Genomic DNA, 23376 nt, shown 5'->3' with positions numbered 1-23376 from the left:
GTAGGACGTGAATACTGGGACAGTTTCGCAGGTCCATGGATTGGATTCCACCGTAATCATTCGGTGATGTGACTTGTGAACAAACTTTGGCTCTGGTCCGCTCATCAGAGTCCCGCAGCCGTGCACCGTTCGATGTCAATCGTAAGACTCAAGAGCTTCATCCGGTCAAATAGGAAATCCAGGAATTCCAGACTCAAGGTAGCCGGAAACGTCCTTCAGCTGATACGACTATGGGGAGGTGAAGCAAAACTCCGATTTTCGGCATTATTTTCGAGACCTCCGAGAAAGAAGATTTCGGCTCGCCCAGGTGCGCCTATCGCGTCACCGGGGGGAAGTCGCCATTGTCGGAAATGCTAATTCATGTTCATAGAACTTCAGCTGTGGCAGATCGTGCTGCGAGGAGCGGAAGGAGGGTAATATTTCAGTTCGCCTGGGCCAGCGATTTTCAACCCACACAATCTTGGCTTCCAATTGATATTTGATTTCAATTGATTGACAAGACCAGATGAAAGCTCGCACTGTATCCCCACTGGTGAACCAAGTGATGTTGGCGGATCTCTCAATTTAAGCTTGATTGTAACCATGGTCCATTGGACACTTGACCCTGTACCAACGCAGTGCAGTGGCAACACAAAACGTTATCAAAAGGTTAAATGGTTATTGAAGGGCAGTCACGAAGGCAACATCCCAGGGGGTTCCAGTTCACAGCAACTTCTCCAACAGACAGCCCAGAGGGGTCCTCGTATTGAAAATCCATGGCCTCTATGCCAATAAGGGAAACTAGCCGCCCCGGACACGACTGTACACATACCAGGTAGGTATGCTAGGCAGAGGTGCTAGTTCAGATGCAATTTTTGATATTGCATTATTCAAATCGTTGTATCACGACAGCTTTGCCTACCTATATCGTTACTGGTCGAGCCAAGCTTGACCACGAGCGGAATCGACAAGAGAGATAGTTCCGCTTTGCACTCCCATGTCTCCCGTCTCTTTTTATTTTCTGGTATCGACGCAAGTTCGTTTGATGCTGACTCCTCGATGTCTTCATGGTTCCAAGCTATCGTCATTACCCAAAGTGGAAGCTGGGGCCGTCCTCTGACTTCTCAGATGGGCCATCATCAGGCCCATCATCAGGCCAATTCTGTCTTCATATTCTCAACCCTCGTCAGCCAGGTCCACGGGCCAGTGTAATATCTCGTGTTCAGGAGCAAGCCTCCAACGGGGCAGACTTGATCTGGTTTCACGCGCTACCTTCCAAACTGGATATTACCAGCTTGATCGAATCTTCCAGGATGTCATTGAACACTGCGAGGAAGGCTCCGAAGCTTGACAATGTGCCAAAACCCTATCCATATCCATATGAGTCCATGGAGTTTATGGAATTTGGATTCGGAAAAGCTGGTAAGTAAAGAGTCCCGAGCGAGGTCACTGTCACGTGAGGAGAAAGGACACGGAATCGCATTGATGCCTCGTTTTCAGCAATAAGACTGGGACCGAGATGTATCCACTCTTGTTGAGCAAGCTCGTAAAATAAGGAGTTGAGTGCATCTAGTGCGTCAAAACACATTCCTTGAAATGTTGGACCTATCGGAACTGCTTAGCATCAGGATTACTACGTGTAACGCAAAGACAGTCAATGAGAGTTCCTGTAGCCAGTATGGAGATGGACAACATACCTGGATATGTATGTACGTAAATACCTAGGCTGTCAGAATCGTGGCCACTCCACAGCCACAGATAATAATGTTCATGTACCAACTGGGGGTGGCTGACAGGGGCAATGGGGCAGGAATCAGCAGGATGACCAATCTGCCGTGACAGAGGCACGTGAGCAGAGCAATCAGGCAGGCACAGATGACGTCGTTGGCCGAGTCCGGCGCTTCAGGCATGCGCATCCGCAGCACTGGAACACAACAAGAGTGAAGTGGGCTGCTGATCCACATCCACGTCTCCAACGTCAACCGAGTACGCAAGTACCTGGTCCGTCTCCTCAATTTGGGCCTCGCTTACACCTTCTCTCTTGTTTACAACTTTTGAGGCCTGTGTCCAAACCAACTGCCAATTTTTTTTTGTTTTGAGTCAGTCACACAAAGACCCTACCCCACACCATGGCTTCTTCCAAGGACGTCAAGGACGAGTGTCCAGAGATTCCTGCAAGTAGCAAGGGCTCCTGGGCCACTTTCCTCAAGGTAGTATCTTTTCAGCCTCAAAAGCTCTGATTTTCGGCAGTATATTGATCACTAGATGCTGACTCCTGCTAGTCCATCGCGTCCTTTAACGGGGATCTCTCCTCTCTCACTGCCCCTCCCTTCATCCTCTCCTCGACATCGCTGGTCGAATACTCTGCATATTGGGCGGAGCAACCCGCCATTTTCATTGCTCCAGCGCTGGAGTCAGACCCTGAGAAAAGAGCGCTCTTGGTCTTGAAGTGGTTCCTAAGCACGCTCCACCAACAGTACTGCAGTCGCAGTGAGAAGCTGGGCAGCGAGAAGAAACCCCTCAATCCCTTTCTAGGAGAGCTCTTCCTGGGAAAGTGGGAGGATAGTGGGGACATTGGCGAAACCACTCTGATCAGTGAGCAAGTGAGGTGCGTGATGAATTCCGGTCCCTGCCTTCTTAGACTAATTCCGGTTCCTGCCTTCTTAGACTAATTCCGTCTGCAGCCATCATCCTCCGGTCACAGCCTACTCTATTATAAATGAAAAGCATGGAGTCGAAGTGAGTAATATACCTCAATCAATTCGGCGAATCTCTCCTCTGACAGAATCTTTGCAGTTGCAAGGGTACAATGCCCAAAAGGCCTCCTTCTCCAGCACGATTCAAGTGAAGCAGCTCGGCCATGCTCTCCTTTCCTTTACTCCTCCAGGAAAGAACAGGAGCGATCCGGCAGAACGAGAGACGTACCTCATCACACTGCCAAGCCTGCATATCGAGTCCTTGATCTACGGAACGCCGTTTGTAGAATTGGAGAAGCACACCAAAATTGCCAGTTCGACCGGCTACATCGCCAAGATTGACTATTCGGGCAAGGGATGGCTGAGCGGGAAGAAGAATTCCTTCACAGCCATTCTGTACAAGGAGAGCGACGGCGAAAAGAATCCGCTGTACACCGCGGACGGCCAGTGGTCGAGCAGCTTCGTCATCAAGGACGCCCGCACCAAGCAGGAGGTGGAGACGTACAATGTCGTTAACATAAAGACGACGCCCTTAACCGTCGCCCCTCTGGAAGAGCAGGATCCTTACGAGAGCCGGCGAGCGTGGCACGACGTGGCCTGCGCCATCGAGCGCGGCGACATGGACGCCACGTCGGCCGCGAAATCGAAGATCGAGAACGCGCAGCGCGAGCTCCGCAAGAAAGAGAAGGAAGAGGGCCGGGAATGGGAGCGCCGGTTCTTCAAGCGTGTCAACGAGAAGGATGACCCCGTCTTCATGCGGCTGGCCACCATGCTCGATCTCACCCACGGCAACGGCGTAGGGATCGAGAGTGACCGAACCGCAGGGGTGTGGCGGTTCGACAAGGAGCGGGCCAAAGACGCAAAGCCTCCATACCACAAAGTTGGCAAAGAGGGTCTTGGGTTGGAGTAGTAGCGAACAAGTCATGTCACGTCACTGAATACAATACAGAATTTATTTATTTACCCAATGTCAGGATGAGCAAGCAAGCAAGCAAGAAATACACAGGTCAGGCCAGGTTATGAGATTAGCCAGATTGTATTAGTGTTTTTTTTCTTCATGTTCATTGATTCATACCATGCCATGCCAGTCATGCCAGTCATGCCTTTCATGTCTGTGATATGATATGAAGTGAAGTCTAATAGAGCTTCCCGCATTTTATGTCATCAGATATGTAAGTGATCTGTATGCCTTGGTGTTTCAAGCATCGACAGGATTGTGCATAAGTACCGCTGTCAATAAGCTATTGACCCCCTATTTCTCTCCCTTTTTTTTTTAATGGCGGGCAATGCATAACCCGTCCTCAATGAACTTCAGCAACTTCAGCAACTTCATTCTTTGTCCGCTTGATTCCAAGCGTCAAAGCCGGAGATTGGAGAACCTTCTCCCAGTTGTGCAGCATCTCCGTGTTGATGGTCGACAGCCGGACTTCTGCGCCGGACCGTTCGATCGTTTCGTCTTCATATGACGAGATGGCCGCTGCCTGCGCGGAACGGCTCTCCTCGTCGTTGTCGTTGTTGTTATGAGCAAAACTCTTGATCGCGTCTACCAGCTTGGCTGCGTCTGCCATCGAGTGGTTCAGACCCTGTCCTCGCTGGTACGTCATGGCGTGGGCGGCGTCGCCGGCCAGGGTGACTCGTCCGCCATGGTTGTCCCAGCGATGCCCTTCGGCGCCTGGGTCGAAGTCGGTGAGTCCCATGTACCAGACTGGATAGTTGTCGTCTTCTATCCATTCGCACGCGCTTCGCCATGGATCGGAGAATTGCTTCCCGAAGCTCCTGATTTGCTTCAGTCGCTGTGCGTTAGTCCACCCCGCCGTCTTGTCTTGCTCCTCGAGGCTGCACGGCCAGGAGATGTAGAAAAAGAACGTCCACGTCTCTGGCCGGGATGGGTCCGGCACATCTTGCAGTCCAAAGAAGCCATAATGGCCCGATGGATTGATGCCGCCCAGGTACAGAGGATGCCATTGGCGGAGATGGAGAGCCTGTTCGGCGGTATATTTGGCATAGACAAACGTCGCGCAGTAAGGAAGACGTCTCACCACGCCTTGCTCGGGTCCGATGAGAAGCTTTCGCATAGTCGAGCGAGCTCCATCAGCGCCGATGATCAGTCTTGCCGAAGCCGAAGTCCCGTCCTCGAAGAATGCGGTCGCCGTTTTGCCGTCCTCCGAATACGTGATACCCTGCAGTTTCTTTCCGTAACGAATATCCACTCCTTCCGCCAGGAGCGCACGCAGTTTGCTTCGTCGTAGTCGGTAGAACCGCTGAACCGGGACGGCCATTATCTGCTCGCCCGTCTGCGCATTAAGGATCGGGACGATATCGTGCTCCGGTGTGGGAGAGCTCGCATCTACCTGCACCGATTGGATCCGCGCACGAGATTCTTCTGAGAGGAGATCCATCAGGGCTGGAGCAGCCCAGTGCAGTCCCATGTTCCAATCGCGCGGTCGGCCATCGAGACTGGCGTGCTTCTCATACACCACACAGGAGATTCCCGCCTGGAGGGTCATGTTAGCTTCATTGCGTTGTACGAGCCCCGTATTTTTTGTTGAGGAATGCAGCCACATATATAAGTACTGTACCATACCTTTTTCAAGCCCTGCGCCAGCGCAAGACCCGTAGAGCCTGCGACTCAATTGGTTGGTGGTCAGAAGAAACTGCCATCCCAGTGTTAGCTAAAGACGTCGACTCACCAGCGCCTATTATCAGGACGGTAGCTTCAGGGCCGGGGCCATGCTTCGACACCACTCCATTTTTCTTGTTCGTCTCAATTCCGTCAGCCATGATATCAGCTCAGAGCAGTGAGTCCACAGAGTCCAGCGACTCCATCGTTTCAGTCGACTGCCAGCCATTATAAATACTTTTCTTCTTCGCTATATGTATCTGAATAGAGAAGGTACTGTTATCGATTAACATCGATAACCATTGGCCAAGAATTTCCAACCTTCATGAGGGGCACTAGACTCGTTTCTTGCTAAGTGCGTACTCTAGATGCTCACTGTGGATATCACGCATTCCCCGGGCCGCCATCCGCGCTTGTTTGAAAGCTTCTGTAAGATCGTAACGTGTCAGAACTGGGAATTGGATAGGGACTCAAATCACGCATGGCCTGGTGATTAGCCACTACCGGAGTTTGTCAATCTTTTTTTTTATCTCTCAGGCGCCGTTCCGACTCATTCGTCGTCATCATCCTGGTCGGGATATGCATTAAGAGTTCAAATTTGTATGCATCGCAGCATCCCCCCGTCTTTGTTTAGCTCCCCGCTTTGGTTTGTGGACGGTGCATAAATTAGTTTAAATTGGACGAATCACATTGGCGGGATGTTTTCGCTGCTGCTAAACAAAAATAACCCGGTTAGTCTCCGATAGCAGGCTAAAGCAGACAAGGATACGCTCATACGGAAGAAGGGAAGATGTGTTGATACCGCAGAATGCAGACTCTGAACGAGCCTGACTCAGGCAACCTTCAGTCGGATCCCAGCCGGTCTAAAGGAACTTTCCGGAAACAAGTAGGCAAGGATGGTGTTTGTTTGCTCTTGTCTTAAGAGAAGGATTAACTGTTGGATCATATTGTTGTCCTTGGTAAAAGAAACCGGCAAAGATTTCCCATTGCTTTTCATGGTAGGTACTGGGGGAGGTACCTACTTAGGTAGACACGTACCTGCAGCACACTCACCTGACACTACTCCGTACTAGGTACTTCTTACTTCCATAGCTTCTACTAAGGAAAAAAAAAACAAGGTACAGAGCAAATCAATCCTGCGTCCCGTAACTTTCCTTTTTCATTTTCATCCTGATCTCATCAAGCCTGGCTGTGACACGTTGCATCATAGACGGCAAACTATGTAGTACAGGAAACATAGCAGTAGAGAGAAAAAAAATGACAAACCGGATGAATATGACAACACAGGATGGCTGTGTGCCTGATAGAACGAACAAACAACAATAACAGCAGAAAGAAAAACCGATTGATGATAATCATCACAATAAGAAGAATGCTTAATTTTCCCTTTGGTTATTCCCCCGTTGCAGGTAATGAAGACACAACATCCCAGCAAAAGCAAGAACAAAGGCAAAGGCCAACCAAGCTCCCATGGTGAGAAGAGAGTACATAAAAGAAACACTAACGTAACAGCTGAAAAACCAGATCCACATGCTCTACCAGGCCCCGCCATCCTAGAGAGAGACAGAGAAAAGAGAGAGAGTACTTCTCATCACGGCAAAGGAAAACAAACATCAAAGAAAAGGAAACGCCTTGATCATTGCTTAATGCCCGTAGTTGCCTCCCCAGCCACCACGTCCAGTGTTTCCGTAATAGTTCCCGAACCCTGCGCCTCCATAATTACCGTATCCAGTTCCTTGGTGGTGGCTCTGCGTCGCTGCCGCCTGGTGTCCACCAAGACCGCCCAGACCACCGCCGTACTGCGGGTTCAGGTGAGGATAGCCACCAAAGCCCTGTTGGCCCTGCTGACCCTGCAAGGGAGGTAGGCCCGTCTGCGTCTGAGGCTGTCCCGGGGCGCTGTTGGTCGCCGAACCAGGACGGTTGGCCTGAGCCAGTGACGGGCTCGGTCCATTGGTCTTCGAGGCCTCAAAGCCCTTGGTGGTCTCTTCGGAGCTCACAGGCTGCTGCTGAGAGATGGGCTGGTTCTGGCCAAAACCTGACTGAGAACGCCCGAACACATCCGGCATGCCGGACCCGAATGCGTTGTTGCCAGCAGCCTGCTGATTTTCAGGTTGAGCAGATCCCGTACGGCCATACACCGAATCGCGGCCAGGCAGACCCTGGTTAAAACCACCGGCGTTGGCGGGCGACGAGGAATGGTCGTAAGAGAAAGGTTGGCCATACATGCCACCTTTGCCGTAGGGACCATACTGAGTGCCGTATCCGTACTGGGTGCTGTGTGGCATGTAGTGATCGTCATATCGACGTGCATCGTCGTACATCGGGCGATTCCGTCCATATTGGTGTTGGTTCATCTGACTCATGTACGATGCGGCATAGTGAGGATTCGAGTAGTAAGGATATCCGTAACCGTATCCGCCATGGGCACCCTGGCCTCCGGGGATGTGTTGTGCAGATGGCTGCGTCTGCGTGGCGCCAGGTAACGTTGGGTTAGGGGTATTATGTCCGCTGTTGGGAGCTTCCGCATGACCGTAGCGACTTGGGGGCTGGGTGGACGGGATGTGAGGCTGCCCTTCAGCTCCAGAGACACCGAAGCCAGCGGCGGCTCTCTGAGCGACGGTGGCATCCTGAGATTGGGCATATGCGCCATAATAGTTGTATGGAAGACGTTGCTGGTCTGCAGCATAGAAAGGAGAATACTCGCTTCCCGTAGTCACGGTCGCTTGGGCTGGGGCCTGGTTCGAGAAGGGTTCCTGAACCTGGGGCTGTGGCTGGGAGGTCTGGTGGCTGAACGGGTCATATGGTTTCTGGGCGTCACCATACCGACCGAAATCGTTGAAAGGTGCGTCCGCCGAGGACGCTTGAGGAACAGGGGGCAATCCCGGTGCGGGGCGGGCAACCGAGGGCGTCTCCGTGGATTGTTGGGCCTGGGTCGACGGTGGGAGCGATGCGCGAGGAGGGACAGGAGAATGCTGGGGAGGCTGGGCCCGGGTCTCTGCTTCCTCCCTCTCTTGATCGATATCCACTTCTTCACTGTCATTCAAGCCCATGCTGCCAAATTGGACGGCGGCGCGGTCGACAGCATGATTCGCCGGCATCACAACGGCCTCCTGCTGTTCGAGGACCCGACGCTGGGCTTTGTAGGTACTGGTTGTAACGCCAGAAGGCGTGGGACGAGTCTGGGGAGTTACGGGGGGAAGAGAGTGAGGGTCTTGTATGCTCGCCACGGTGCTGGCCGCCGTCGCCGTGGCGGGCGGCGCAGACACATCGGGCACTTGTTCGAGGTTGGTCTTGGTCAAGTCGTCTTTCTGAGGTTCAATAGTCTCGGTTGAAGGGGCTTCGGTTGAGGGTTCGGTCGCAGGCACAGCGGGTTTCTCGGGTGCTTTCTCCTCGGAGGCCTCTGCTGCTGTCGCCGCAGCAGCAGTAGGCACGACTTCAGGCTTAGGTTCGATCGCGGGTTCAGAAGGTTTTTCTGCAGCCGGTGCAGCGGGTGGCGGGGGTTTCTTCTGGGGAGGAGGAGGTGTAGGCTTCGCGAATAAGCTTGCCCATCCTTTCTTCGCGGGTTCTGGCAGCTTAGGAGTCTCCTTTGCGGGCTCCTTGACACCGTCCGTGGCATCTGTCCACTCGCCCGCGTCCGTAGGCTTCGTCGTAGCAGCCTCGCCGGTTGCGGTATTACTAGCGGTAGCAGAGCCTTCGACGGCATCTGCGGTCGCGGCTGTCGTCGTGGGCTTCTCTGCGCGGGTTCCGTTGGCATGAGCACCAGCTCGACCACCCCGGCCACCGCGACCACGATCTCCACGGGCGCGTCCACGACCTTCGAAGCCACCACGTCCACGGCCTCCACGGGTCGAGGAAGGGGCCGTTTCGGCGGCACTGCCTTGAGCCTTAGACACTTCCTTGACCTTCGACCGGGACCGGTCCGTATTCTTCTTCTTCACTTCGCCCCACTGAGATACATTGCCTTATTTATTTCCCATTGTCAGTTTTTCTGCTACCACAGATCAGGGAGGTTCTTGGGGGGATCACACCTTCAGTGATGTGCTCAATCGCACTCTCCAGGTCGCCATTTGCGTCCTCTAAGGCAAACACCAGATCTTCATCCGTCCAGTCGGGGAACAGTTCCTTGAGCTTGGGCACATCAGTCGCATACTTTCTCTTCAGCTGACCAATCTCCCCTTCGTCCTCATATGATGTGGGAACCGAACTGGTCTCTGCTGTTTCGGCCTTAGAAGACGATCTGGCGCCGGCTCGACCGCCTCTCGAGCTGTAACCACCTCTGCCGCCACGAGCGGAACCGCGCCCACGAGGAGCGGCTGGTCTGGATAGAACCTCAGACATAGCTCTGAATGTGATATGAAAGTGTTTCTGTGAGAAAAGATAAGCGTTTAGATGTCAGGATGGTGGAGGAAGGGGAGTGTGGTTCGGGACGTGAGTAGACAGGGATTGGAGATGGTCAGGTGCCCACTGGGAAGAAAGAAAAAAGCAGGCGTTGAAGGGAGTAGGAAAAAGTGATGGACAATGCTCCCTCGTGGCGAGGCTAGCACCAGCTCAGCAGCAGACAGCCGCCAGATTCTCGATACGTAGGCAGGTAGAAGGCTGTGGGGGGTGGTGAGAGTAGGTGAAGAAGTTGGACTTGGAAGAAGGCAAAGACAAGGCTGGGCAGGCGTTGTAAGGGAGACTGCAGAGACACAGACACTACGGTTCGCGCGCGCCTTTGCTTTAGCGAGCGGCGCTAAGCTCCCTTCGAACCTTGGGACGCTTCGCCGTCCATCAGCTCGCCTTCGTCTTTCTCGTCCATTCACTCCATCCCGTCATCGCTGCGACTCCTGATGAATGCATCCTTTTTTTGCATTAATGTAAATTAATACTGAGTCGATAATCGATCGCCTCTCATCTCGATTGGGCGTTCTGCCAACGACCGTGATCAAGCCTCCGATCCACCCGCCACTGCTTCTTCCGCCAAGGCCACCGCCCTGGAGGAACAGTGCTCGATTAACAGGTCGTATTCCTTTCTGCTGCAGATACAGCGGGGGACTACGTGTTCATCTGCAATCGGCGGTACCATCGTCCCTCGTCCAGCCTCCAGAGCATTCCCGCCCAGCCCCCCCAATGTGACAGACACGATGAGAGGAACGTCGATTTTGAACATCAAGGCGTGGCCCAAGATTCATCAACCACTGCCCCGAACGCCACGAGAATCGCAGCAACTCCTGTCCGCTCTGACATCGTCCTTTCGTCGGCAGCTCGACGCTGCGGATAGCAACAAGCCGGCGGAGTCAGCCGAAAGGCATCTGAAGACGATCCTTGACAATCCCCTCTTCCGAGTCGTGCCCTCGAAACCTGCCCATCTCCCTGGAAACCCCCATGGCCAGAAGCCGTTCAAGAAGAGGCTCGCAGAGGAGCCCATGGCCGTCTTTGACGACCTGGCGGCGTCTGGATCCATCACCGGCAACGATATCGCCGAATGTCTCCGTTCCCAGCTGGCCCTCATCGGCTCGACCTCCGGAGACGCTGATCAGGCCATGAAGAGCTCTGGTGCCGGTGCCAGGGTGGTGTCGTGGTTCTGGGCGTCCGACTCGGCCTCCCGGAAAACTCTGTTCAAGTCCCGTCGGGCGACCTCGGCTGCGCTCAAGTTCATGGCGGCGGAGGGACTGCAGGATACCATCATGGTGTGGCTGCGAATGCTCAGCAAGCGGGATCTGGGTGGCCTCGACGGCCAGATCCCCGAACTTCCCGCACGACGGCTATTCAACGAATTCTTGGCAGATTTCATGGCGTCGGAGATCCGCTACGGACGTGGTATTGCGTCTGCGCTGGGCTACTTCCTGCAGGCTTCCCAGATGTGCTCCCTCCTGACGGATCAACCGTCCCGCGACCTGACTGGCGCGATGCTGTGGGGTGGAGCTGGATCTCTGGGCCGGTACATTATCAAGAATAGCCAGAGCCAGGAAGTCAAGGAGGTGCCTGTTCCCATTTACGACCGCTTCTGTGAGGTCATGACCACGCTTACATGTCTACCATTCCTAACCGCTGCTGTCTGGCTGTATCATCCGACACAGCCCACGGCAGAACTACTACTGGCCCACGTGAAACAACACCCGCCGGAGACGGTGGAGAACTGGACGGAGGCCAAGCGGGATAATATGATCCGGGTGTACTTGGATGCCTTCCGTCTCTTGCTGGACCAGGAGAAGTACAGGGACGCATCGTGGCTGGCACCCTACATAAGGCAACTGCTGTCAGACGACAGCGTCAAGGCTTCCAAAAGGACAGAGTACTCTGTTGAACAGGACGAACTGGTCAGTCGATTAGATCTTGCATTGGCTTGATGATTTATCGTTCCGCATTGCATTGAAGGCGTTGGGTACGGGATGGAAAATACGGGTTTATGGCGTTGAAACATGCGCTGCGCTTGACTTTACGCCTCAAATATGTGTGTATGGATGATCGCGTGATGCCTGCAAACTGTCAGCAGTGGGCCGACTCTGGACTATCCGACTGCACATTTGACCTTACAGCGAACAGACAGTTGCTACGATATCGTCTGGGCGCTCTAATCAATGCTTAGCTCTTTGGCTGTCCTTGACAGGGCCTGTGTCTACAAGCGGAGGGCGTTGCGAGCATTTGAGGCGACAAGACGATAATGGGAGCGCTCCGCTGGCTAGCCGCTCCAAAAATGGGTTGGCCAGTTGGCCTTGACTCGCGCTGAGGCTGAGCGCCTAACCTTTTTTGAGGGCCAGGTGATGAATTTCGTAAGCCTGGTCTCTGACGCTCTCTTCAGCGCTGATGAACGAGTTGAATATCCGAAGGGGCACAGCGGGGAGCCGATGGGATTGGTCCGAGTTAGCGTGCAACCACCCCCGGTCCTCCGTCACCGTCCAACCAACCAGCTAAGCCATTGACTGACGGCTGCCCCGACCTTCTCCCAGCCTCTCTATCCATCCTCCCAGTCCATCGTCTCCAACCCTTTTTCTCTCGATTGCTCAATCCATCTAGGGTCATTGTGAGGATCGCGTGGGTCTTGCGATCCTGTTGCTGCACTTCAACCCTCAGCTTTCGTGTCTTACACTCCCAACGCCCCATTGCGACGTCGTTGCTGAGCCATGGCCGCCGAAGGCATTCGCATCACGAGCGCGCCAACCGTCGATGGTACGTAGAACGCCGCGACCCGACATTCATTGTTCGCCAACATCTCAAGCAATTCCTTCGTAGAGCTTTGATCTATCCTGTCTCTACCTCTGGGCGCACACTTTTCATCTGCATCTCATCTACTTGGTGACTCTTTGCTGACTATATCGGCAATATAGAGACAACGCAGGTGGCCAAGGCTCAAAATGAGATAAAGGCGGAAGTCAAATCTGTCGAAGCGGCGGAGAAAGCAATCGAACAACGCGGTGATGGCGATGCCTCGAAGGCTGAGCCGGAAAAGCCTGTCGAGTCTAATGCTGCCGCGCAGAACGACGTTCCTGCGGCCACGAGTTCTGAGCAAAAGGATGAACAAGATGGTGCGAAAGAGCCCCAGCCAGGTGACAAACGGGGACACGACGCAACTGTAGCTCCGGCGGGAGAGGACCAGGCCACCGACGCCCCTACCGAAGCATCCAACAAAAAGCAAAAGACAGAGGAAGAAAAGCCTGCCCCGGAAGATGCTAACCCAGCAAATGGGACGGCGAAGGAGGATACGGCGACTACTCCGGCCACTACTCCGGCCACTAACGGAGAAAAGAAGAAACCTGGTCGGCCCAAGAAGGGCGTGAAAGATGCCGTCAAAAAGTCGACGCCTCGGTCCACGGAAGGGATTAGCAGCCGGACTCGGAGTCGAGTCAAGCTGTCAGAATGAGGGACCATAAGAAAGAAAATTAATCAAAGAAACAAATGTGCAAATGTATCTCGACCGTTGCTGATATCATGTGTATTACCCTTTTCTCGGAATCTGACCAAAATTTACTGGCTGGGAAGAAAGAGATAGGAAAGATCCCATTATGTTACCTCCTCACATCTTGTATTCGGCGGGAGGAATTTGCGTCTGTGCATTGTTCGTTTTCCTTCCTGTTTCGAATACGCCGGCCATGTGTGGCATTTGTATTTCCTCTGGTCAGGTGTTACATGTATCCTATCCTAACTGGCGTTGTATGACTCAAATATCTAAAAGCAGAAACGCAAGTCTTGTGACCAACTCGAGAAGTGGCATGCGCTGACCGTGTTCTTCCTGCACATGTACTGTACACACTGTCGAAATAGCCTGTTAACAGCGAGGTATTATTGAAGTCTGTTTCTTAACCATGTGCTTCTATCGGAGTGATCAATCCTGGGCGAGCCGAGAAGTGGCTGGACCCTCCTCCGATCCCGCAGCAATTGAAGTCCGGAACAACAATCCTCCGCCTACTCCACCCGCAGTAGTGTGTGAGTAATACTTTCAGACAAGCTGATCACAGACATGCGGAGGGTATTTGCTCTCTTTCGTCAAATCGTCAATTGAGCACAGTTGCGCAGTTTAAAAAAAATGTCTGGCACCAAGATCTGGCTGAGGGCAGAGACCAAGCCTGCAGAGGCGCGATCAGCGCGTAAGTCCTTACTTTCTTTTTTGGTTTTATCGTAATTGATTGTTCTTTTTCCCCGCGCGCAATCGATAATAGACGGGCAGTTGACACATTGATTTTTTCGTTAATTCACAGTCACGCCGACAACCTGCAAGGCCCTTCTTGATGCTGGGTACGATGTCACTGTGGAGCGATCCAAACAGCGTATTTTTGATGGTATAGTTCCCTGTCTACCTTTCAATTGGACTTTTCGTATTTAAAATTGGAGGGGTCGAGTATTAACTTCTTTTCTCTGAATGGTAGATGACGAATTTGCGGCTGTATGTTTCGCGTGGTGCTTCTACAATTTGTGGACCACGACAATGGTATACTAATTTTCCTCCTGCCTAGATCGGAGCGCGACTCGTCGAGGAAGGATCCTGGGAAAAAGATGCGCCGAAAGACGCCTATATTCTGGGTCTGAAGGAACTCCCAGAGAAGGATTTCCCATTGGAACACGTCCACATCTCCTTTGCCCACTGCTACAAGAAGCAAGCCGGCTGGGAGAAGGTCTTGAGCCGCTGGCCGCGCGGAGGCGGCACCCTGCTCGACCTGGAGTTCCTGACCGATGAGGCTGGTCGGAGAGTAGCTGGTGAGAACTTTGATCTCTCTCTTCTTAGTGTTGATGCACAGCGTCATGGACTGACTATTCGTCTTCTAGCTTTTGGATACTCTGCGGGATATGCTGGTACGAAACTCCCGTCGTCTTGGCTTACCACGTTGAAACAATACTAAAAAAAGGGGATCAGGTTCTGCATTGGCTCTCAAGAACTGGGCATGGCAGCTGACACACCCGAAGAATGAGCTTCTTCCGGGTGAAAAGCCCTATGATAATGAACAACTCCTTATTGAGTCTGTCAAGGAGGCCTTGGAGGCCGGCAAGAAGGCGGCAGGCCGGTCGCCGAAGGTGCTCGTCATTGGAGCTGTAAGTCATGAATCTGAAACTGAGGGATGAACAAAGAACAAAACTGACGGGGCCTCAGCTCGGACGATGTGGCAAGGGAGCGGTGCAGCTTGCCAAGGATGTTGGTATTCCGGAGAGCGACATTATGCAATGGGATATAGAGGAGACCAAGAAGGGTGAGTCAGCTTGGTGCCCTCATCAATAGAGTGTAGTGTCCGCTCATTGACAATTTCACAGGCGGTCCATTCCAGGAAATTGTGGACGACGCTGATATTTTCGTCAACTGCATCTACCTGTCCTCGAAAATCCCTCCTTTTATCAATGCGGAAACTCTCTTGTCGCCGAAGCGACGTCTGACGGTGGTGTGCGATGTTAGCGCTGACACGTACGTTCCTTCCTTCACTGTTTGTATTTCCTAGGATTTTGTCTTTCGCTGACATCTCGTCCAGAACAAACCCTAACAACCCCGTGCCCATCTACAACATCACGACGACCTTCGACAAGCCCACCGTCCCGGTCGATCTCCCGCTGGGCAATCCCGAACTGCCCTTGAGCGTGATCAGCATCGATCATCTGCCTTCGCTTCTCCCCCGTGAGAGTTCGGAGATGTTCAGCAAGGCCCTGCTCCCGAGTCTCTTGCAGCTCAAGGACCGAGCCAACGCCCGTGTGTGGAAGCAGGCGGAGGATCTCTTCAAGCAGCATGTTGCTACTTTGCCTGAGCATCTGAGGGCTTAAACAGACACTTCTCAATTTTTTTTCCTTTTTTGTTTCATGGTGTCATAGATATACTGAAAACTCTCTAAAAGTGTCATGTATATGCGAAACTTGAGTTCCTCTCAATTTTTGCATTGAATAATGAATGAGAGGGAAAGATATGACTCAAGGGTAACTTAACGGAAATAAAACATTTTCGGTTTCTAGGTCTTTCTTTTTACCTTCCATCCCGGGTAGATAGAGATAGATGCGTAGGTTGAGCCAGATTTACACCCAGCGCTCCTACTGCGCGTACACTACTACGTATTTCACTGCAGTAGTGTATTTGACTGCAGACATTGCAATGACGGAGGCTTCTAAACTAGGCTAGCCAGGGTCAAACAATCTAACAAAAATTCATTGGTCATTTTGTTATTAATTCCCCGAATCACTCTAAAGGATCTAGAGACGAACCCCGCGGGGCTTGTCGTGGCCCAGATCCTCGGGTCGTTTGGACCTGCGCCGCAAGGCAGTTGAAAAAAAAATTGGATGAAGACATCAATTGTAGTAGAAGTAATGACCTATTTTTACATACCGACTATGGGATTGCCTGAGAATGAGAAAGATAAGGGATACAGTATACCTGTGGTGAATGTAGGCAATAATATTAAATCCATAGCCCCGGATAGGCACCGAAATAATCTCGGAACGCCTGACAACTCCGCACTTTTGCTTGGCGCAACGAACAGAAACAACGGACGAATCCACCACTGTCTCTCTATCACTCCCCCCTCTCCCAGGTCCTTCTTTAATCTCTTACATCGTATTGACAGTGTTATATAGAAGGGGGTGTATGCATTTGGATATTCTGTGTATACATGTTATAGGTATATATGTGTGCGAGGGTGACTTATCTCCGTCTGCCTCTTCTCCAGTTCCCCGGGTTTTGTGACTTTGTCATCTTCTCCTCATTCTCAACCCTGTCTCCACAATTGCAACACAATCAGAGTTTGTCCAGATATTCCTATACGTGACATGCTGACAAATTGATGTTGGGCAGAAAAACGGAAGTATTGTTCTCACGAGTTCTTTGTTATTGAACTACACCTATACAGTACTCCGTACAAGTACATTACATCCAACTCAACCGCCGGCTATCTCCGTCCTTTCCGCCGCTGCCGTCGCCTTCGAACAGTCCAGTCGACGGTCTCTACCCTCGCCCTGCCAGCCTGTCCTCCAACAAACCATAGTGTGATAATCTGCACAGTGCTGTATATAAGCCTCGCTCAGAAACAAAACTATATTGTTGATGCCCGACAAGCCTACCACGATCGCCGCCTACGCGGCCGGTGCCTCTCTTGCCGCCATCGCCCTCTTCTACGTCTTCGGCCCCAACTTTACCATTGATGGAGAGGAATCGAGCAGAAGCGGGCGCAAAAAGGGGGTTGTCGGCCTGGTGAACCCGGCCAATGACTGTTTTATAAACTCCGTCTTGCAGGCCCTGGCAGGCCTGGGCGAACTGCGCCTCTACCTCATCCGCGAACTGCACCGGCGCGAGCTCGATGGGCCCGAGGTCTACAACCAGCTGCCGGATCCCGATGAGATCCCCCCGGGTCAAAGTCAGAGGCCCGACAGGATCAGGGAACTGCAGCAGGGAACGGTGACGCTGGCACTCAAGGAGATGTTGGACCGGCTCAATGAGCGGCCCATCTATAAGAAGACCATCTCTGCAAGGTCATTTATCCAGGCTCTTGAGTATGCCTTCCGCACGCGGATCAGTCGCAATCAGCAAGACGCGCAGGAGTTTTTACAAATTGTGGCAGAGCGTCTCTGTGACGAATATCATGCAGGGATCAAGGCACGGCAGCGGGCACGGCGGTTGGCACAGGCTGAGCCGCCTGTGAATGGAGCTACAAACGAGGAAGATTCTACAGAATCATCAGAGATACCAGTGCGCATCGATGATGGTTCCGAGAACGGGTTACCCGCCATAATTGACACGAAGCTGAAGAAAATCGACGACGAGCACGGCTTCCCCTTTGAGGGCCAGCTGGAGTCACAGATCGAATGTCAGTTCTGTCACTACCAGTACCGGCCCAACAAGACGTCATTTGTCAATCTGACGCTGCAAGTGCCGCAAAAGAGCTCCGCCACTCTGAGTTCGTGCTTTGATGGTCTTCTCAAGACAGAGTACATTGATGACTTCCGGTGCGATAAATGCCGGCTGCAGCATGCGCTGGAGCTGAAGCTCCTTGCTAAGGCCAAAGCCAAGTCCGAGGATGAGCGGCGACGCTTGGACAGAGAAATATCCCGGATCCAAGAAGCTCTCGAAACAGACCCGGAGCAGACGCTGGAGGGAGTGAGCCTTCCCGCCGCGGACCTGGCGCCGAAACGAAGAATTGCACGACACATGAGGATCACGGTCTTCCCCAAGATCATTGCTATCCATCTTTCTCGCTCGATTTTTGACAAGAGCAGTTCCGTCAAAAATGCTGCCAAGGTGTCCTTCCCTGAGCGTCTATCCCTCGGTGGGATCCTTGATCGCAAGTGGTATAAACTCCTGGGGATTGTCTGCCACAAAGGTAGCCACAACAGCGGTCACTATGAGTCTTTTCGGAGGAATCATCTTTACCCTCCGTTCTCGACGCCGGACGTCTTCAGATCCTACGCCGAGAGCCGGACGGCCAGTGAGACCCCCTCTGCGGCAGCCAGTCCCAAAACTTCCGCAATGAAGAAATCATCAGCAGAAGCTGTCCAACCTAGCCCTCTCAACATTTCTCCTGCCGCGTCTTCCGTCTCTCTGTCGAGCGCATCTCCATCCTCGCCGGCTCTGTCCACGTCGACATCCACCCGTCCTCCCTCCCGCGCCACCTCTCAACTCTCCCCTCCGACGTCACAGCCATCGTCTCGTGTCTCTCTTCAAAGTAGTCGTTCAAACCTATCCCCTTCGAGGCCACTATCTGAAGCCACTGACGGGGCTGTCAGCGGAGGCGGTTCCTCTCCATCTGTTCAAGGCAAATCTAAATCCAGCTCTTCCAGCAAGGATCCAACGACAAAGTCGACTTCCCGCACGTCACTCGATGTCTCTGGCACGAGCAAGCAGCGTTCACTGCGGAAACGCAAGCATAATGACCGCTGGTGGCGCATCTCGGACGACAAGGTCAAGGAGTGCAAGACAAGCGAGGTGCTGAGCATGCAGAAGGAGGTCTACCTGCTGTTTTACGAAATGGAGCGGCCAGGAGCAGCGGCAGATGCATGAGGGAAAGCAATGAGCAGTAGCCTGAACATGGGCCTCGATTAATTGTCCGCCAGAGAGAGATGATATACGTACACGCGTGTGCTTCCGATTGTACATTTCATTCCAACAAAAAGTGATGACTCGATCATTTCACGAATGCCCAAAAATAGACAGGCATATAGATATGATCAACAGGTCCGGTCCATACCATCTGATGTTTGGGTATTCTTTCATTGGTTGGTTTTGATGTGGGCAGTACATAAGTTATGATCTTTGAAAGTTTGTCGCATGACATAATTGGGAAGTCTCGTCCCTTGCATTGCATTATGTTAACATTTCTGGTGTTTTGGGTCGGAGTACTGGATATATTGATTGATATAGTCTAGACATCTCATCTGTCCATGAAGTGGAAAACGATGATTTCACATTGTCTAATGAAGTCTGTCAAGACGATGAGCTGACTGGTTCTGTTTATCTTCCGTCGCTATATCCCGATAGTGACCATGGCATAGAAAGCACGTGGTATCTACCAATCATGAATCTCCCTCCTTGACAGTCATCAATTGTAGCTAACTGTACTCCATCTTTTATAGTTTACCTAGGTAGAAAGACAAGAACAATCGAAAGCAGCAGAATAGCTTCGAATTCGAGCTGGGAAAGGGGGAGAGAGAGCGCGACTTGTATACCCGAGGTTACCCGAAAACCCGCCAGGAACAACGAGTGACTCGGAAAAACATCGTTGAGACGGAGAGCTTCCTCTAGCAGATCGTTTCGGCGCCTAAGACTTCTGCCGAGACGAAGGATTGATTGTAAATATTTGTATATATGTACCTCCAAGGAATTAACTGTATGACAAAGAAGGAGATGATGCGATGCAAAGGATACGTATCGTATCAAATTCCTTGGCAGTATTTCCTGTCCAGGACATCTCACAAAGATCCTGAGAAGGGACGGACAAAGAGCAAATCATACTGAACGGATAGAAGTCCGCTGTACTGTTGTAAAGCCGTAATCATCGGCTTCAAGGAAGCACGAGCGCAACACGAGGCTTGTCCCGCGGGGCATTTCGGGACGAAACACAGCGTCATGCGCTTCCCCACCAAACGAGGATGTGGGAGAGAGGAGGGGAAAGGCGGACAATTATATCATCTAACAGCTCTGCGGACTACGGTACGGAGTACATAAAGCTAATTGCCTTCCCTTCGCCCCTGTCTCTCTCTGTCAGTTCTCAGAATCGCCGCTGCGACTGAATTAAATCATCCTGACTTCACCTAATCTACCCCTCTACCTGGCCTAACCCTTTCTTCTCCACCTTTCCGGTGACTCGGTGAGTGCCTTGACGGACCTCAGCGCTCTGCTGCCCGCTTTTTGCCCCTCCGCTAGCTTGGCCCTGTCCCTTTGGATAACACCTTGGCCGATATTATTTGCACCAGCAATGAATCATAGCTTAATTGGCAGCCCAGAGATTTCCCTGAGTCAAACCCCTCCCCCCACCTTCTCCCTCTCTGATTCACATTTTTCTCCTGATTTATTCCCAAGATTAGTCTTTTCTGTGAATTGCACTCTGCTGACATTCAAGTCCCCTACACAGCGATTATCCATCTGATCTGTCCTTTCTGTCACAATGGGTATCCTCGACAAGCTGTCCCGCAAGAGCGGTGTCATCGTCGGTGACGATGTGCTGCGTCTTTTTGAATATGCTCAACAAAACAACTTTGCCATTCCGGCTATTGTAAGTCAAAATCAGGGTCACACTTGTTTACTGCACTGTCGCAATACTAATTCATAATGTCTCTCGCAGAACGTAACCTCCTCCTCCACGGCCGTCGCCGCTCTGGAAGCTGCTCGCGACAAGAACTGCCCGATCATCCTGCAGTTGTCCCAGGGTGGTGCTGCCTACTTCGCTGGAAAGGTACGATAATGAGAATGAACTCGACATAAGAAGGCGGCCTAATGTGATCGTCTAGGGTGTGCCCAACGGCAACCAGGAGGCCTCCATTGCCGGTGCTATCGCCGGTGCTCACTACATTCGCAGCATCGCTCCCTCCTACGGCATTCCCGTCATCCTGCACACCGACCACTGCGCAAAGAAGCTGCTGCCCTGGTTGGATGGCATGCTTGACGAGGATGAGCGCTACTTCAAGCTGCATGGCGAACCCCTCTTCTCCTCTCACATGATCGACCTCTCCGAGGAGCCCGTCGACTGGAACATTCAGACCACCGCCAAGTACCTGCAGCGTGCTGCTCCCATGAAGCAGTGGCTGGAGATGGTATGTTGTCCTTTTGCGCAGAAATAAGGTCTCAACTGATGGTATCTTCCAGGAAATCGGTATCACTGGTGGTGAGGAGGATGGTGTCAACAACGAGGACGTCGAGAAGAAGTCCCTCTACACTCAGCCCGAGGACATCCTGGCCATCTACAACGCACTGGCCCCCATCAGCCCCTACTTCTCCATCGCTGCTGGTTTCGGTAACGTGCACGGCGTCTACAAGCCTGGTAACGTCCGCCTTCACCCTGAGCTGCTGAAGAAGCATCAGGCCTATGTCAAGGAGAAGACCGGCTCGTCCAAGGACAAGCCCGTGTTCTTCGTCTTCCACGGCGGCTCCGGCTCCTCCAAGGAGGAATACAAGGAGGCCATCAGCTACGGCGTGGTCAAGGTCAACCTGGACACCGACATGCAGTACGCCTACATGTCCGGCGTGCGGGATTACATCCTGAACAAGAAGGACTACCTGATGGCTCCCGTGGGCAACCCGGAGGGCGAGGACAAGCCCAACAAGAAGTACTTCGACCCGCGTGTGTGGGTGCGCGAGGGTGAGAAGCAGATGAGCGCGCGTGTCCAGGTGGCTCTGGCGGACTTCAACACTGCTGGACAGTTGTAATCGAATCAACCGAAAAACCGAAAATGAATCCAATATCAAACAAGCTGACTGCCTGAGTCTTGGAAGTTGGAACTTGGGAATTATTATGAAGCCGATCGAGTACGATGGGGATGGGGCTCCACCGAGATCAAACTCATCTTGATTCCTCTCAGCAGGGAAAAACTTTCATAATGTGCCGTGCCGTGCCCGTGCCACTGCTGCAGGAAACGAAACGCAAGCAAAGCAGTGATTTGCAGTGATGTACTGTAGATATCTACCATGCAAATGAGAATGATCATGATGTCATTGCTGGCTTGATGATAGTAGTCTAAATACAGAAGTCCCTTATAGACGGGTCCAAGCAAGGGCTGGACGAACTCGTCGCTCGGTCAGCTAACGTGATTATCATATAGAAAAAGAACTACCTTTTGTTTTTTTTTTCAACCTCAATATAATTAATTAATTAATATACTCTCCAAACTACGAAGTAGATTGATAGTAGAGACCATTAGCGATGCCTAAAGAAATCCAGCAGATCATGTGTGCATAGGGATCAGTAATTAATATATCTTTTAACCCCACTCAAGAATACAAGAAAGCTGCAGCTCCTCTAGAAGATAATAATCATATCGATGGTCATATACTCGAATACTTTTGGTAGAGATCAAATGTGCTCCATGATCTACGAAGGGCAGCAACAGCCCCAAGGAATAATACTGCGTAGGGTAAGTAGGTAATTATTAGACGTTTTTACGGAGGAGATTGATGCTATAGATAATTATAAATAGCCTTATGATGATCACGGTTACAGTCACAGTACTAAACAGCACCGCCACGATGAAAATGCAGATCAACTCGCTAAGCTAGACACAGCCAAGAACCAGGAGATTTGATTTGATTTGATCTGATTTGATTTGCTTCGATGGTATCGTAGATCCCAGATCCATGATCATGATCCAACAGAATAGATGATTGATCGATTCATTGATTATTATTCCTTGTTATAGCCTGCTACGGAGGAGTATTACATGCCAGTGACGGGCGGTGTGTGGTTTTGATTAAATTAACTCACATCCTCCGTACGTAGACGACAGATCAGCCGCGCCGTATTAATGTATTTTTGCGACCGGATTGGAGGAGAGACGCGAGTGTGGATCCTTACGGAGTACGGAGGACGGAGGACAGGTAATAATACCTGTGGGTTCCTTAGATTATCTTGTACGGAGTAACTCCGTGACGATGGAAAGCATCGACCTTGTCAGCGGCATAAATTTATTTCTGCAGTAATTACTATTGTGGCATGTGTGTCGTGAGACCTTATCGCGTGACGGTTAGATCGAGTTCTCGTGGTCTTCGTTTCCTGTCAGGTCAGTCACACTCTACTCCGGAGTATTATTAGATTAATCTATTGTCAGGGACTCAGGACTGTTCCGTTCCTTGGCTGATCCCTCCGTTCCACGGTTCGATGGATGAACACTCCATTGATCGTTCTTCATCTCATTCATCCAATAATCAGAATCCATGAATCGATTGCCGGCCCTACATCAGCCAGCCCGTCAACACGCCAATACTCGGATTCGACCTTCTATTTGAGCGGTCTCTGACCCGATGGAGACCACTGGGAGATCGTCGTGACCCGCAGAGCCGGTCACCCAGTCGGGATTTCAGCTGAGGCGAGACTTGTGCATCCCCGGCTAGACTGCTGGAGACCCGCCCCCGCCCAAAGTCAGCCCAGCTCGACAATGCGTAACGAAAAACAGAAAAAAACCAACGGCTTGGCCGACTGGGCTGACAGCCTGACTGGC

At 51.9% G+C, this 23376-nt stretch overlaps 9 protein-coding genes across 9 annotated transcripts; 7 read left to right on the top strand and 2 right to left on the bottom strand.

The window, feature by feature from the left end:
• Positions 1-2108: 2108 nt before the first annotated feature.
• Positions 2109-3585, top strand: VTN77DRAFT_1870 (uncharacterized protein; the record flags this gene model as incomplete). Its single annotated transcript, XM_069417649.1, has 4 exons — positions 2109-2189; positions 2262-2587; positions 2664-2718; positions 2776-3585. 4 exons carry the CDS (start codon positions 2109-2111, stop codon positions 3583-3585), a joined length of 1272 nt encoding a protein of 423 aa, XP_069279656.1.
• A 391-nt stretch (positions 3586-3976) lies between these two features.
• On the bottom strand, positions 3977-5456 carry VTN77DRAFT_1869 (uncharacterized protein; the record flags this gene model as incomplete). The annotated part of the gene is made up of 3 exons (XM_069417647.1): positions 3977-5170; positions 5260-5297; positions 5366-5456. The coding sequence occupies 3 exons, from the start codon at positions 5454-5456 to the stop codon at positions 3977-3979; spliced, it is 1323 nt and encodes a 440-aa protein (XP_069279655.1).
• A 1482-nt stretch (positions 5457-6938) lies between these two features.
• VTN77DRAFT_1868 (uncharacterized protein) lies at positions 6939-9633 on the bottom strand (the record flags this gene model as incomplete). The annotated part of the gene is made up of 2 exons (XM_069417646.1): positions 6939-9256; positions 9324-9633. The coding sequence occupies 2 exons, from the start codon at positions 9631-9633 to the stop codon at positions 6939-6941; spliced, it is 2628 nt and encodes an 875-aa protein (XP_069279654.1).
• Positions 9634-10418: 785 nt separating this feature from the next.
• Positions 10419-11624, top strand: VTN77DRAFT_1867 (uncharacterized protein; the record flags this gene model as incomplete). The annotated part of the gene is made up of 1 exon (XM_069417645.1): positions 10419-11624. One exon carries the CDS (start codon positions 10419-10421, stop codon positions 11622-11624), a length of 1206 nt encoding a protein of 401 aa, XP_069279653.1.
• A 774-nt stretch (positions 11625-12398) lies between these two features.
• Positions 12399-13135, top strand: VTN77DRAFT_1866 (uncharacterized protein; the record flags this gene model as incomplete). The annotated part of the gene is made up of 2 exons (XM_069417644.1): positions 12399-12444; positions 12603-13135. 2 exons carry the CDS (start codon positions 12399-12401, stop codon positions 13133-13135), a joined length of 579 nt encoding a protein of 192 aa, XP_069279652.1.
• A 663-nt stretch (positions 13136-13798) lies between these two features.
• On the top strand, positions 13799-15513 carry VTN77DRAFT_1865 (uncharacterized protein; the record flags this gene model as incomplete). The annotated part of the gene is made up of 9 exons (XM_069417643.1): positions 13799-13859; positions 13971-14051; positions 14139-14155; positions 14226-14466; positions 14536-14562; positions 14624-14799; positions 14858-14954; positions 15016-15163; positions 15228-15513. The coding sequence occupies 9 exons, from the start codon at positions 13799-13801 to the stop codon at positions 15511-15513; spliced, it is 1134 nt and encodes a 377-aa protein (XP_069279651.1).
• An 851-nt stretch (positions 15514-16364) lies between these two features.
• On the top strand, positions 16365-16726 carry VTN77DRAFT_1864 (uncharacterized protein; the record flags this gene model as incomplete). The annotated part of the gene is made up of 2 exons (XM_069417642.1): positions 16365-16376; positions 16532-16726. The coding sequence occupies 2 exons, from the start codon at positions 16365-16367 to the stop codon at positions 16724-16726; spliced, it is 207 nt and encodes a 68-aa protein (XP_069279650.1).
• Positions 16727-16780: 54 nt separating this feature from the next.
• VTN77DRAFT_1863 (uncharacterized protein) lies at positions 16781-18730 on the top strand (the record flags this gene model as incomplete). Its single annotated transcript, XM_069417641.1, has 1 exon — positions 16781-18730. The coding sequence occupies one exon, from the start codon at positions 16781-16783 to the stop codon at positions 18728-18730; it is 1950 nt and encodes a 649-aa protein (XP_069279649.1).
• Positions 18731-20333: 1603 nt separating this feature from the next.
• On the top strand, positions 20334-21592 carry VTN77DRAFT_1862 (uncharacterized protein; the record flags this gene model as incomplete). The annotated part of the gene is made up of 4 exons (XM_069417640.1): positions 20334-20441; positions 20511-20621; positions 20677-20979; positions 21032-21592. The coding sequence occupies 4 exons, from the start codon at positions 20334-20336 to the stop codon at positions 21590-21592; spliced, it is 1083 nt and encodes a 360-aa protein (XP_069279648.1).
• Between the last annotated feature and the right edge of the window lie 1784 nt (positions 21593-23376).

The sequence above is a fragment of the Rasamsonia byssochlamydoides genome, assembly GCF_041956645.1.
Source record: "Rasamsonia byssochlamydoides strain NRRL 3658 unplaced genomic scaffold VTN77scaffold_15, whole genome shotgun sequence".
NCBI classification, from domain to species: Eukaryota; Fungi; Ascomycota; class Eurotiomycetes; order Eurotiales; family Trichocomaceae; genus Rasamsonia; species Rasamsonia byssochlamydoides.
The sequence above is the reverse complement of the archived record's forward strand: the minus strand, read 5'-3'. Positions and strand labels throughout refer to the sequence as shown.